Source organism: Macaca nemestrina, chromosome 14, assembly GCF_043159975.1.
Source record: "Macaca nemestrina isolate mMacNem1 chromosome 14, mMacNem.hap1, whole genome shotgun sequence".
Taxonomy (NCBI): domain Eukaryota; kingdom Metazoa; phylum Chordata; class Mammalia; order Primates; family Cercopithecidae; genus Macaca; species Macaca nemestrina.
Genome location: NC_092138.1, coordinates 16,029,569 through 16,045,457, shown reverse-complemented (window position 1 = coordinate 16,045,457; position 15,889 = coordinate 16,029,569). Strand labels below are relative to the sequence as shown.

The 15,889-nt window shown below is 43.2% G+C and overlaps 1 protein-coding gene and 1 long non-coding RNA gene across 3 annotated transcripts in view; both read left to right on the top strand.

The window, feature by feature from the left end:
• LOC105498738 (uncharacterized) overlaps nucleotides 1–15,889 on the top strand; it is a 628,747-nt gene that overhangs the window by 4,847 nt on the left and 608,011 nt on the right. The window lies entirely within an intron of this gene.
• LOC105498740 (SPATA31 subfamily D member 1) lies at nucleotides 6,900–13,659 on the top strand. Its single transcript, XM_011771032.3, is given in 5 exon segments — nucleotides 6,900–7,377; nucleotides 8,137–8,182; nucleotides 8,794–8,854; nucleotides 9,142–13,435; nucleotides 13,437–13,659. Coding segments are annotated over 5 exon segments (4,758 nt in total). The 5' UTR covers nucleotides 6,900–7,191; the 3' UTR covers nucleotides 13,608–13,659.

The window sequence follows — 15,889 nt, the reverse complement described above, 5'->3', positions numbered from 1 at the left end:
AGTTGTATGAGTGCTGCATGTTTAGTTTTTTATGAAACTGTCAAACTGTCGCCGTACCGTTTTACATTTCCATCAGCAGTGTATGAGTGATCCAGTTTCACCTCATCTTTGTCAGCATTTGGTGTTGTCACTGTTTTATAGAAACAAAATTCGCCGCTCTGACAAGTGTGTAGTGATATCTCACTGTGGTTTTAATTTGCATTTTCTGAATGGCTAATGATGGTGAACCCTTTTCATGTGCTTATTTTCCATCTGTATATCTTGTCTGGTAAAATGTCTCTTCAAGTCTTGGTCCATGTTCTAGCAGGATTGTTTGCTTTTTTTATTGTTGAGTTGTCAGAGTTCTTAATAGATTCTAGATACGAATCCTGTGTTGGATAGATGATTTGTTAAGAGTTTCTCCCAGTCTGTAGCTTCTTTTCATTTTCTCAACAGTCTTGTACAGAGCAATAGTTTTAAAGTTTGATGAAATTCAGCTTAGCCATTTTTTCCTTTTATGAGTTGTGCTTTTGTTGTCATGTCTAAGAAGTCTTTGCCTGGCCTTTCATCCTAAAGACTTTCTACTTTTTTTCCTAAATTTTTTATAGTTTTGTATTTACATGCAAGTCTGTGATTCATTTAGAGTTAATTTTTGTGTAAGGTGTGAGACTTAGGCAGAGGACTTTTCCCCCCTATGGATATCCATATGCTCAACACTACTGAATCGAATTGAATGTTTACTCCGTTGAATTGTTTTTTGTACTTTGTCAAAAATTCATCGAGCATATTCGTGTGGGTCTATTTCTGGGTTTTCCGTTCTGTTTCACTGGTCTGTGTATCTCTCTGTTAACACTACAGTCTTGATTCCTATAGTTACATAGCAAGTCTTAAAATTAGGTAGACTGATTTTTTCTATTGTATTCTTCTTTTCCAAAATTGAGCTGTTCCTGTAACGTGCCCTTTCTTTTTTTCTTTTTTTTCCTTTTTTTTTTTTTTTTTGGGACGGAGTCTCGCTCTGTTGCCCAGGCTAGAGTGCAGTGGCGGGCTCTCTGCTCAATGCAAGCTCCGCCTCCCGGTTCACGCCATTCTCCTACCTCAGCCTCCCGAGTAGCTGGGACCACAGGCGCTCGCCACTATGACCGGCTAATTTTTTTGTATTTTTAGTAGAGATGCGGTTTCACCATGTTAGCCAGAATAGTCTCGATCTCCTGACCTCGTGATCCGACTGCCTTGGCCTCCAAAAGTGCAGAGATTACAGGCGTGAGCCACCGCGCCCCGTCTGCCCTTTCTATATAATTTGTAGAATAATCTTGTGTATAAAAAATATGCTGAGATTTTGATAGCTACTGTATTAAATATTTGTGTAATTAGGGGAGAACTGACATCTTTGTATATTAAATCTTCCAACCCATGAACATGCTATACTAAAGCTTTCCATTTATTTAGGTCTTTTGCATTTCCTTCATTGGCATTGTGTAGTTTTTAGCATACAAGTCTTGTATATGTTTGATTAGATTTACCCTTAAGTATTTTTTTAGTTATTCCATATGATATTGCATTTTAAAATTTCTTGCCTATGTACTGATTGATAATATATAGAAACAATAGGATTTTGTCTTTATTTTGTATCCTTTGACTTTGCTGAACTAATGTATAACTTCTAGGAGTGTTTTGCAGATCCCTTGATCTGTAAAAGGGAGGTGATCCACCCGCCTTGGCCTCCCAAAGTTCTGGGATAAAACTACTGTTTTGAAATACAAATATAAAGGATTTTGCCTCAGAACCTGTTCTGCTTCAGGCTTTTGGGGATCCTGAAAACAGCTGCGTCCAAGAGGCTTATCCCAGGGACAGAGGTCAGGATATGAGGGTGTGAGCATTGAGGAAACTTCCTAGGAAACTGGGAATATATGAAAGTCCTAAACGAATAGTTTATCTATACTGAGCATCCTCAAGTGGTAGCATATTACTCTAAGAGCTTTTGGAAAAGACGCCTCCTTGGAGATAATAAAACCAAGTGCAGTGTGAAACCCAAGACCAGACTTCTGGGTGTCAGTGTAGGTAAATTGGGAAGATGTCATGGGTCCAGTGGTGAGACAGTCTCATCCTGCCAGAAGCGACCTCCGCCACCTCCCAAAGGCTGCCTAAAATGCTTTGGTAAGAGCTTATTACGAGGCTTGGTGGTAGAAATATGTAGAATGTGTGAAATGTTTTCCTGGGAGGGATGACATTTTATTTTATTTATTTATTTATTTTTTGAGGTGGAGTCTCACTCTGTCGCCCAGGCTGGAGCGCAGTGGCCGGATCTCAGCTCACTGCAAGCTCCGCCTCCCGGGTTTATGCCATTCTTCTGCCTCAGCCTCCCCAGTAGCTGGGACTACAGGCACCCGCCACCTCGCCTGGCTAGTTTTTTGTATTTTTTAGTAGAGACGGGGTTTCACCGTGTTAGCCAGGATGGTCTCGATCTCCTGACCTCGTGATCCGCCCGTCTCGGCCTCCCAAAGTGCTGGGGTTACAGGCTTGAGCCACCGCACCCGGCCGGGATGACATTTTAAAGTTTTATTTTATACATTACTGGGAGTCATATGTAATATAGTTCTTAAAAGCAGATTTTAAGAGGGGGATAGGGAAATAAAAAACCTATGAAGACACTGACACTACGAGTGGAAAGGAGAAGTTATCTAAGAGGTGATAGAGCACCAAAAATAGCTTTTCATTACTTCCCAAATTTGCCAGCTTTTAATGGACAAAGTGAATATTCATAACTGTACAACTACTTTAATTTTAATATTAGGGCATACTTTTTACTTTAAGAAATTACTTATTAATATTGTTTAAAGTAGAAGCATTATGAATGTAGAGAATTTATTCATTAGGGCTCTAATATTTACTACCGTCTGATCTAGAGAAGTCGCTTACCCTCTCTGGGCTTCGGTTTCATTCATTGATAAAATAGGCACAATATTCAGAATAAGATCAAAGTGCCTGTTACAATAAAAACAAATAATAATAATAATAATAATAATAATAATAAAAAAGAATAGGTATAATACCTGACCTGCTAACCTCATAAGTTGTGAAAGTGCACTGAGATGGCTGGATGTAGAATCCTTTATAAAGTAGACAAATTTATTATTTATAGTTGGTGCTAGTGCAGAAAAGATAAGTGGTGTGAAGCACTGCCACTCAATGTCAATGGAATTTACTGTTGGTAGTACAAAAAAAAAAAGAAAATAAATATATCTCTAGTCTCTTGTTTCTTTAAATTTTGAAGGAGCTTCTGCCAGGTTTAGAAAAGGAATCTTATTAGCATTTGGGGAAAAGCCATTTTACTGAAACTTCCGGTAGGTTTTAACTGTAGCACACATATGTTTGTAAAGATTTCTAGCCAATGAATGACATTTTAAAAGAGAGAAGCTGTTCTTTGACCATCTCCTCAAAGAATCATTAATCCGTATCAGGAAACTGGAGAGGGTGCACGTGCAGGAATTTTTTGCTAAAGAGCATGATGTGTCTGAGGAGTTATGACCCACAGTATCTCTGTTCCAGAGATTGCTTGGCGATTGTAAATGCTGGAGGCGGGGGAACCTCTGTTCTCTGCATTTGTATACCTCTTGAGCTGCATAGAACTAATTGCTCCAACTGCACGAGGAGGTCAAGGGTGGAGCCTGTGGCTTACAGATGCTTGTGTCTCCTAGTTTCCAGCAGTAGATATATTAGATGAAAACTTGGCTGAGGCTGCATATTAAAGAGAAGAGGAAAGGGCATCTCTTGGGAGATTTTATCCTCAAGGCAGTTACCTGCTTCTGCATAATTAAAGAGACCTGGCCTGGCTTGGAGGCTGTCTTATCCCTTCAAAAGAGATTGATGAACAGTGATGGCCCATTGGTATCAAATAAAGAGCTTTATAGTGTTAAAAGAAACTTTAGACAAATTAAATTTAAGGAGTTTGAGCAATGAACGATTTGTGAATTGGGCGGCCCCAGAATCGCAGCGGTGCCTCGTGGTTAGAACAAATTTATAGACAGAAAAGGTAAAGTGATGTATAGGAATTGGAAGTGAGGTACAGAAAGAGTGAGATTGTTTAAAGCTTGGCATTTGCCTTATTTGAACACAGGTTGAACATTCAGCAGTCTATGAGTGGTTGAAATATGGCCGCTGGGATTGGCCAATGCTCAGCTGTTGTTACAGGTGCATGCTATTGAGTTAGGTTTTCAATTTTTCTGACTATTAAGCTAGGTTACAGTTCATCACCAAGGACTCAAATATAGAAGTATGGAGTCCTTCTCAAGCCATACTTATTTTGCTTTAATAATAGTTTAAGAAAGACATAAGAAATTAAAAGACAGTTTAGAGGACAGCTGTCATGATAAAGAGTTTAGAAAAGAATGTGTAGGAAGATAGGTCAGGGGTGGGGGATACTGGGATTATTTAAACCTGACAAGAGTCGCCTGAATAAAGTATGACAAGCAGTTGGTATTTGGACATTTGCAGAGGTGATTATATAGAATATAGAGCAGATGTTCTCAAGTATTTTTGGATGCCAAGGCACTCAGGAAAAGATCACATTTACATGGCCCACAGTGTAATCAGGTGAGGTTGCCTAAGACTCCATTCTGCTCTAAGGCTTTGGCACAACTAAGTCCCACTCTGCTACCAAAGACTGATGGCATCAGTAGTATCATCCGAAATACCAACAGGATGACTTAATAGTAGAAAGCAGAGCCTCATTGCTCTTATCAGTTTGCAAGCCAGTAAGGGAGAGCATCCAGTGTGGACTGAAGGTGCTCTCTATTGGAATAGGGGAAGGACAGGTTGGATTGTATATTCATATTCATACATATTCAACAAGTTTGGGGGAGAAGCTATACATACTTATGTGGGTACGCAGTACACCATAATGAGTAAACATATGTAACGTACATCCCACGTTGCCTTTGGAATGGGGGTTTAGCACTAAAATGAGGTAGAATTTGACCCTTTACATCATAAAGTGAACTACAAAAGTGGTTTGTGTGCAGCCTCTATAGCTGGCAGATACTGGCAATCTCTAATATTAGTAGCTTATCAGAAAAGAATGTTTGTAAGGCCGGTCCTCTGTCCGATCAGAGCTGATAGCTCGTTTGGTTAGAGGGAGTTTAGTTATAGAAAGTTAGGAAATTTGCCATGCCATCCAGGCCCTGAACCCTTGACCCATAGGTAACTTTGTTTCCTTAACCTTAGGGTCTGTCTTAGTTGATAAAGGGGCATCTATTTTGGTCTTTTAGATCACAATACCTTAGGGCACTGTAACTAATCCCTGGTTTAAGGGAGTTGCATACTTGTTACCAAATTTATATAGAGGGTTGGGACTGTCTGTATTTGAGGTAGACTTAGAAAATGTGGGGTCAAAATGACAAATAAGAGATTGAAATAAACGGAGGAAATAATCGAGTCTGGATTTGAAAATACTACTTGATTTGTCACAGGATGAGTGTGTGGGTGTGTTTGTAAAGAAAATAACTTTTATCTGAGAAATGTGAGTCCTTTTCAGTTGTCAGGCCTAGAGAGACAGTAAAATGAGACAGAAATCACAGCCCTATTTCCTCCTTGAGCTATGTATTCATCTCTTGAAACTGCTTGCTACTGCCACATGGAGTTATATAGTAACCCAGTAATGCCACACCTGACACTATAACCTACACCCTATAGTTTAATGATGTATAGCCAATCACTAATCAATGTTGCTTCTGTAAACCAATGCGAATTCCTGATAACAGCTTTGTATCAGCTCACTCCTTGACTTCTTTTTTTGACTTTAAAAACCCACTTGTAACTACTGCTAATTGGAGTGTATATTTAGGCTGACTTGCATCCGTGTTCCTAGGTTGCAGTCCTCAAGCTTGACCCAAATGAACTCTCTACTTATAATAATTTGCCTCAACTTCTTCCTTTTAGGTCGATGTATATGTGTGTTTATGTAGAGAGTACGTTCCAAAAATGCTTGAACAGTTTAAACTTCACTAACTTCAGAAAAGTAAGTTCTGTAAATTAACCCCAAGATCCCTTGAAGTTTTAATTATATACATTTATTGTACACTTATTTTCATTTTGTAGATGTTAAATAATGCATTATTAGTGAAACCATGCCCCAGAGAGTTGAAGAAACCAATGACTAATGAAATTAATCAGTTTACAGGATAGCCGATTAAAAAACAGCAACAACAATAACTTACTAAAATGCCAGAACTCTCCCTGCTTCTGAGATTTAAAAACTGGCTAAAATGGATAAAGCTATTAAGGCCAACTGGAGTTTGCACAGAACAAGCTGGCTGATGTCACAGCACAAATTTCTGCCACGTTTCAACCAACTCCCCATGAATGTGCACATGTGATACATGAGGCAGTGTTAAACAAAACTGTGCATGCCGAGGACTTTCAGACCTCCCCTTTCCTTCCACCAACCGACTATGAAGTCCAGAGGCCACTCCCTAAACCTCTTCTAATAAAATGACTGCGTGAAAGCCAGCACAGGGGACGGATTTGAGCTGGACTCTTGTCTTATTGTTGGTTTATTTACAACAAAAACCTTCTTTTCTGAAAAACCCAAATGGGACAGTGAGCTGCTTTTCCTCAGTAACATTAGTTATAATAATTTGTGTCAGTTCCTCTGATTGGAAATAGTAAAGCCTGACTTCAAAACAAAAAATGTAATGTTCATCATTTACAAAATGAAGTAAGTGGAAAGGAACTTTTTTATATCTGCGTTTACGTAAGGCAAAAACATTCTGTAGATAAGACGGATTTGAGGACCTATGTGATCCTGAGAGTGGCAATGCCTGGGTACAACAAATATTCCAGGCAGTATTTCAGGCTTTCAAGGGAGTGTACTTGGTGGGGTCCAAGTTAAGGGCTCCAAACAGTAAAGCGAGACTTGGGTAATGCCTGGTTTACTGTTGGAACAAACTGAAAATTCCACTAAGATAAATATATGACATGAAAAAGGATGGACTTGGGAAATGGAGTGGCAGGATAGGGCAAAGGGACTCAGAGAGCCCAGGAGAGTCGGCTGTGCTGGTGGGGTTGGGGCTGTGGACACACCCCCCTTTTGTTGCTCCCTCCACCCTCAGAAACCCTCTGTGACTCTTCCATGCTCTGTGATGCAGGCCTGGGTTTATAGTTAAGCCTGGGCACCCTCAGTGCTCAGTTGCTTCAGGCAGCCGAGCTATTCAGACCATGGAGAATATCCTCTGTTTTCTCAGAAGCTATACTGAGACAGGGCTGATCCCTGACTCACATTACTTGGATATTGACCCCAACTTCATCTGCTTGAGTGGGTTGGGATTGTTTGTACTGTACTTGTTCTACGTGGTATTGACCCTGTATTCGTCAGCCACTGAAAAAAATAATGACATCCAAAAGGTAAGGGACTGTGGGTGAACACCCAAGAGAGATGCCCTGTTGTTTTTTCCCAATCCTATTCCCACACTTCTAAATAAGTCTGGTTGGTTCAGGGACATGTCTTACATGGGAAGTCTGAAGAGAGGATAGAACTTCACTCTTCTGTGGCAGAGACTGGGCAGACTTATTGGTTCAGGTGGACTAAGGTTTCCATCTGTAGCTCATAGACTACCTATCTGGCTGTGGTGGAGAGTTCCGGGATAAAATCCTAAACACAGTAATTCTGTGGTCCCAGATGGGATTATTTAGAGAGTGTGGGTTCTCTGAAGGAGAATAGTCTCTGCTGAAATTTGATCATGAGTCACATTCCCATGTCACCTGTCATTCAACAAAGCCTTCCTTCATGTTGGGCTGACCAGGGGAGTAATGCTGAGAGTCTCTGAGCAGAGGCTGGGGCCAGAGCTCTGTCTCTGGGACACTTGTCCTGTGAGGGAGCACAGATGTGACTGTTGGACTCTGAGTCTGTGCCCTGGATGAGGACTTCTAACTCAGCACATCAAGTGTGGCTCTCACAGAAGAAATCCTCTTTGAGGATTTTTTGGAGAAGGGAAAATGGGAAATGTTTTATCTCCGTTAAAAATTGACAACAGGAACGTATTTCTGTAATTAAAGAGTCATATGATTCTTGTATAATGAATGAATGAATGAATGAATGAATGAACTTCATAGAGTGGGAGAGAAGTGAGTCCCAGTCTGTCATTATCTTTCTTTTGTTCTCAGCATCAGGGCAGAGCCAGGAGGAGAAGGAAAAGTGGGACATTTAAAGGTAATGTCAGCCTGCTCTATCTGAGCTTCAAGGGTGACCCTTTCTGTGTCTTTCATGAGGACTCAGTCCAATGAATTCCTAGAATGTCAAGTTACTAGATACAGTCTTAGAAAACAGAGCCCTCAGAAGACAGGCTGATGGGAAAGCAATCAGACCTGAGACACTGCTTATAGGCCCTGCTCTGCCCATTCATGGGCATGACGGAGTGATGGACCTGAGTAATGGGTGTTGCCCAATTTGTGGCCAACTGAGATACCGAGGAAGGACTACTGGTTGACTTGGAGTCAGAGCTTCTGTCTCACAAGTTTGCATAAGTATGTTGACTTCCTCGATGCTCAGATTCCTCTTGGAGGTAACCACTGATGTCTGTGTTTCACATGGTTGTTTTGAGTATCATATGGGGTAATGTATGTGAAAGAAGTTTACTAATGATTCCACATACACATGTGAACTTGTGAATATTATCAATGACTATATTATCAGGGACTATTTTCTACTGATTCTTGGGGCTATCAGAGTTTAATATCCCAAGGGTCTTCCACAGAGTGACTTCTGTATGATCCCTGTGCCACTACGTTCATTGCATATAACATACTCTTCTGGTTTCCCAGACCGGAAATGTTTCCAGAGAGAAGTGGAAGAGGAAAGGAAGCTGCTTTCTATTCTGAAAAGGTGATTAATCGTACCCCTTGTGTCCTGTTCCCACCCCCTCCTTTTTCTTTAGTATGTTCTGTTCATTTCAGGGATTCCTTGTAGCCTGCTATAGTTTTGGGAGTGGGTAGCCATAGGAACGGGTATGTGAATGAATGCTTTGGGGAGAGGCTATAGTGAGGTCATATGACCTCATATATGGTGAGTTCATGGGTGGGGGGCAATGTGATGTGGGCAGCAGGCTTCAGGGGGCCCCACCCCTGCCAGGCTAACAGACCCTCCTTTCCTTGTTCTGGTCCTGGCTGCAGCTTTGGACCTCCTGTTTCCTGCAGTCCCCTGGGCCAGCGTCATGATACCACCCGCTTTCGTCGACTGTTATGCCCAGACCCTGTTTGTCAGGTGTGTAACAGAGCAACTGCTGATATCCAGCGACTGCTGTCTCGGGAGTCCCTGAAAGATGCCGCTCCCTCTGTGTCCTCTTTGGATTCTGCAGGTTCTGCGACTGAGTCATCGTTCACTTTGTCGTCTGCCCCCTCAGCAACCCCTACAGAAGACCTAATATTGTCCCCTCGGCCCAAGCTCTCTCCACCCCAGTTAATTCTCTCACCTGACTTGATCACCTCCTTAGCTGACTTGTTTTCACCCTCATCACTGAGGGACCATCTGCCACCACAGCCTGTTTCTCCCCTGGATTCCAAGTTCCCCGTAGACCATTCCTCACCCCTACAGCTTCCCTTTCCCCTTCTCCCACCACGTCACATTCAGAGAGTGGAGCCCAGTCTCCAACCTGAGGCCAGTTTCTGTCTGAACACCATCTTTTCACTTGACTCCACCCAATGCCAAGATATTTCCCAGGCCATGAATCCCACTGATTCATGTGCTCATCATAACAAACCACCAATCTCAGCTGCTTTACCACTGGAAGACTGCTCTGTGACTCAGTCGAAATCAAGACTCACCGTTTTGAAGCCTTTTGCAGAGATGTTATCTCTAGGTGGCTCTGGTGGGACATCCACCTATGCCCCAACAATCAAAGGCATTGACCATTCATGCCCTGCATCTTCAGAATTCTCCTGGTGGCAGCCTCATGCCAAGGACTCTTTTTCCTCCAATTTTGTGCCATCTGATTTCATGGAGGAGCTTCTTACCCTTCATTCTTCTGAGGCCTCTTTAGGGTGGCACTCTGTGGCCAACGTCATACAGCCTGTTAACATCTCTTTTGTCAGCCATGACATTCTGGCACTCCTGGAGAGACAAGTCAAAAAAAGGTGTGATTTCCTGATGTGGAAAGAAAATGGAAAGAAATCAGGATCTTTCCCAACACAACTTAGGCCAAACTACCAACTAAATTCTTCACAGAAAATGTTATCCTCAATGGCTGATAAGCATGACTTGGCAGAATCCTTTCCTTTTAGGGCCAGTAAAGGCAAACTAGAGGGGCAGCACATCCATCAGCAGCCCCCATACTCTAAGTGCTTTGAGGACCATTTAGAGCAAAAATATGTGCAGCTCTTCTGGGGTCTCCCATCTCTGCACAGCGAGTCTCTGCATCCTACTGTTCTTGTCCAACGTGGCCGTTCCTCCATGTTTGTATTCTTCAATGGCATTACAAATACATCTATATCCCAGGAATCCCAAGTATTTCCCCCTCCCCAACCTCTGTCCTTGCCTAGTACCCAAGCTCTACCCTTGCCTCAAACCCTGCCCCAAGGTCAGTCCCCACATCTCACTCAGGTCCAGTCCCAGGCTCAACATCAATCTCCACTCCCAGCCCTACTCCCTAGTCCTCTATTCCGGATTAGGATCTGTGGAGTGTGTTTTCATAGACCCCAGAACGAGGCACAGTTTCTTACGCCATCTGAAATTAATCTTCTGGAGTGTAACGTGTTGCAGAAAGTGCAGGAAAGTGTGTGGGGTTTACCCTCTGTGGTTAAAAAATCCCAGGAAGACTTTTGTCCTCCAGCTCCCAATCTTGCATTGGCCAGAAAGTCCTTCAAGGTCCATGTTCCCATCTCCATCATTCCTGGAGATTTTCCACTGAGCTCTGAGGTAAGGAAGAAACTAGAGCAACACATTCGAAAGAGGCTTATCCAGCGCAGATGGGGCCTGCCCCGTAGAATCCATGAGTCTCTGTCATTACTACGTCCTCAGAGCAAAATTTCGGAGCTATCTGTGTCAGAGAGCATTCATGGACCCTTACATCGCTCTTCGGTTGAGGGTCAGAGCCTCAATGTTCTAAAGAAATTTGGATCAAGCACCCCTAGAACCTTCCATGAGAGAAGCTCAAATATGCTTTCCCTGGAGAATGTGGGGAATTATCAGGGATACAGACAGGAGAATGGCCCAAAAAATCATCTGTTGCATGATCCAGAGACATCTTCAGATGAGGATCTGAGGTCTAACTCTGAGAGAGACCTGGACACTTATATGATGCATCTGTCAGGGAATCATTCAGGAGAGAGCCTAGGTCAGAAACAACTTGAAAATGCCCTGACAGTACATTTGAGCAAGAAATTTGAGGAAATCAATGAGGGTCGAATGCCTGGGACTGTGCATAGTTCATGGCATTCAGTCAAGCAGACGATGTCTCTTCCTGAGGAATCCCACAGCCAAATAAAACATCAAAATTTGGCAGCATTGGTGAGTGAGGACCACGGCGTTGATACTTCCCAGGAGATTTCCTTCCTTAGTCCCAACAAACAAAAGATGTTGGAAGCCCATATTAAATCTTTCCGTATGAGGATGCTGTGGGGCCTTCCCCGCAAGATCCTTGAATCCATAGAAATCTTCAAATCGAAAGAGGATCTTTCCACTTCCTTTTCCCATTTCGACATTCCATCCTCAGCCAGCTTTGTTTCTTGGGGAGATTCCAAAGTTGGCGTCTCTAAGTTTCGTAGACGAAGCTCTTTTCAAGGGGAAAAGTTGGGAACAACAAGCTCAGTCCCTGTCCTCGATGGTCCTCATCCTGTCACCTCACCTATCGCCAAAGAAGGGCAGGACACCCTGAGAAGACAATATTCTGATACTGACCATGACTTTATAGAGTCAGATTCCAAAGATGGGGCCTCCACGCTGCTTAGAAGAGGCACTGCAGATTTTCAAGGAGAAATATTAGAATCAACAAACTCATTACCCATCCTTGGTCATTCTCCCCTCGTCACCTCACCTATCGACCAAGAAAAGCAGGGGACCCTGGGAAGAGAATTCGCTGATACTGATAATGATCTTACAGAAAGTGTCCCAACAACTGAGGATGGCGGACAGACTTTTCTGCCCCCCGCACACAGCATCATAGATGAGGTCAGTCAGAAACAGACTGTACCGGCCAGTAGATCCAGCACAGAGCTGCCCATAATGCAAGCTGGAGTTGGCCGTGAGTCAAGGGATAAGAGAGAGAGTGCCAGTAATAATGTTAACAGGCTTCAGGGCAGTAGAAAGACCTTTCCTGTCACCAATGGGTCGAAGGAGATGTTCAAGGAAGAGGAGAGCTGTGCTCTTCAATCACAAACTAGGAACAACTTGACATCCAGCAAGTCAGGAAGCTGCTCAGTGACAAATGTGAAAACAAGCACATCTCATGAAACTGAAATTTTCCCACCAAGAGTATCAGTTCCCCAAGATCCTAAATCATCATATCTTAAAAATCAGATGCTGAGTCAGTTAAAGTTGGTCCAGAGGAAGGATAGCCAACCTCAGAGCCATTTCACTGACATGTCTCTTGCCTTAGAGAACTTGAGTTCCAAGGACTTACTGACTCATCCCCAGGGCATCTCGAGTGGGGATATGGGAACTTCCCAGGTGTTGCATGTCTACTTGGAAGACAGAGGGATCCGTGTGGCACAGCAGCAGGAGCCCAGGGTCCCTACCCATGTCTTACAGAAGTGTCAAGTTAAGAATTTCCCACCAGCTATAAAGAGAGTGAGCCCTATGAGACCCAAAGGAGGAGAGCTTGGTGGGGGGGATGCAAGGTTGGAGACATCCCAACTCAGGAGAAAGAGCCACGCTATTCATAACAAGACATCAGGGGAGGTGCTTGGGAGCAAATCTTCCCCAACCTTGAAAACACAGCCTCCTCCTGAAAACCTTTTCAGAAAGTGGATGAAGACCTTTTTGCAGCGGTTTAATAAACCCAGCATAACATATGAAGATCAAGAAATTTCTCAGGCAAAGGGTAGCTCCCTGTCATCATCTGTGCAGAATAGAGGTCGAGTTACAAGTAGAGCTGCTTTTACTGGGACTACTGAAGCTCAGAAAATTAGGAAAGACACTAGGGATTCCCTAGGGGAGAAGCTGGGTCATAAGCGTGGGATAGATGTCACCTGTCCCCAGGAGCCCGTTTCCTTCCCAGTGGAGCTTGGGAAAGCTCAGCACTACCCAGAAGTGCAGTTCACAGCAGAGCTTGTCCAGGGCTATCCCCACAACTACATGGCTCCCTCCTGCAAACTGACGTGTACCAAATCTTGCAGCCAACAAGCTGTCTTTGTTGGCCAGAATTGTCCTACAAGGATTAGACAGAACACAGACAAGGACAGACAGCCCGAGAAAGTTGAGGCATTTAAGGGGAAGATATTGTGTCAAAGGCATCCCCAATCCGTGCCCCACAAGGAAGCGTATGCCACATTCAAACCCCACTTGCCGGCATCAGGTCAGCCTGGTGTGTCCAGCCGTCCTGATCAGTGCTAAAAGCACTGTGTTCAGTGATGTGCCTTTACTAACTAGACAGAAAATCCTTCCGAAGCATTTCCAGGGAGGAAAATTTCCCCCCACAAAATAATTCATTCCTTGTTGAGAATCTTGATTCTCCCTAATAAATGTACTCAGAAGAAGAATGTCTCTTCTGTGCACTGTGTTGCAGGGTATAGGTTTTGGGTAACCGAAGCTTATGGTTAGGGAAACGTAGTAGTTATCTCAGCTCTTACTGACTCCCTAGTGTGAGTTTTAAAATCTGCCCAATCCCCTGGAGCTCTTGTGGAGGAAAGAGTATCATGTGCCTCCAAAAGCCCCTTCTCTCCCTGGTGAAGTCTTGAGGAGATGAGCTCTTTTCTACCTCTTTGCTTGAGACTTACTGATACTGTATGGCGGCCTGCACCTTCCTCCCCATTCACTGCTTCATATCCTTTAGAGCAGTAAGGAAGGCAGGCCTTCTGTATCTGAAGAGAGGGTGAAATACATGTACATTTTTCAGAAATAGTGGTTTAATCTCTATTTTAAAAAAGTTATCACTGACCACAGGATCGTATAAGTTGTTGGGAGTGTTTGGGGTATTGCTGGTTGGGGTAGAGTGTCAGGAACACTGTGGATGCTGCTTAAGAATTTGAAAAGCAGGGCATCCTGATGATTTAGGGAAGCATATTTTGACCTCAACGTTGAGGTCTTTCTACTAATAAGTCACTTGGGGAAGTAGTTCCCCTCCCTGTGTATTTCTCCATGCTGCCTGGATTGATGGCATTTTTATGGAGCAAAAAGATCACCTAGCTGTCTGTGGCAGAAATGTTGACCAGGCAACCACCTACCTCCTAGGGTAAAATAAAGCTAAGGGTAAGGCAAAGATGCCTTAGAATGAATGAGAAAGTAAGAAAAAAGCGAAGCTAGGAAAGGATGACCAAGCTGGCGGAAAAAGGTTTATGCCCTTCATGCTCATATCAGGACCCTTTCTCAATCTAGATCTAGGCACCACCCCCTTGATTTTTGCCAGGGTGCTGCAGTGCTGACAGATGCCATTTTGGCAGAAGTGTACATGGGGCTGTTCTTTAAGTACTTAAACAGTATCTGCAGGGCTGTTGTTAACATGGCATCCCTCTCTTCAGGGAAGGTGATCTTTGTGCCTTCCTTCTAGCCATGTTGATGGCAGCATGCAAGATCTTCCCTTAGTGTATATAGTGCACCTGTCAAGGTGGAGGTGTCACCTATGATCTTCATGGGCTTTGTGGAATATAATATTGTCTAAAACACCTGCAGCTCATGGTCCAGAGGTTAGTCCTGGACTACGCATGAGGTTTACAGATATTTGGGGGCTTAGTATGAATCTTTACAGAATGCTCCATATTTCTAAGAGCGTGCACATATGCACTCTTAAAATATTAGGGGTCTGAAGAGAAGGCAACTCCACATACACAAACTGGGACTAGTAAATGAGTTGAGTTTTCTAGAGGTCACTTGAGGTACGTTTTCCAGAAAAATTGTGAATGCTTAACGTCAAAACAAAAACACAAGAAAACAAAAGAGAGCAAAACAAAACAGATATCTGCTATAGCTCCCTCACCATCCTTCTCTTTTCCTATCCATGCTTATGCCACTGACCCTGCAGTGTCTGAAGCTTAGGATTGCAGAAATAATTCAGATTCTGTGAAGGCCTTAAGAAGCACAAAACTGAGATAAAGCCCAGAGCAAAGAACTTGTGGATGTAGAGAATCCATGGAGGACCCAAACATCCATGTGGATAGACTTGCCAATAACCTGGCCTTATTGCTCTGTCATTCCATCTTAGGGTCCTTTACCTCCATTCCAGTTCAGTTACTGCCACACCCAGAAGCTATCATCAGAAACATCTAAAAGTTATCATCAGAAACACCTCTTTTTTTCGAGGCAGAGTCTTGCTCAGTTGCCCGGGCTGGTGTGCAGTGGCATGTATTTGGCTCACTGCAACCTCTGCCTACCAGGTTCAAGTGATTCTCCTCTGCCTTAGCCTCTTGAATAGCTGGGATTAAAGGCACATGCCACGACGCCCGGGTGTTTTTTTTTCTTTTTTTTGTAGACAAAAGATTTCACCATGTTGGCCAGGCTGGTCTTGAACTCCTGACCTCAAGTGACCTGCCTGCCATGGCTTCTCAAAATGCTGGGATTATAGGCATGAGCCACCATTTCTGACCTCATTAAAACCACCTCTACATCTGTAATAATACAGTCTAACATTCTACTCTTTGAGCTCATCCTACTATCCTTCCAGTCTAGGCCCTCAATTTGTCAAATTTTCACACTGGGTTATTATTTTTCTACTTATCTATCTACCAAGTTCTTGTCTTAATTTCCTTCTTCTTCAATGCAGATTTTATGGTC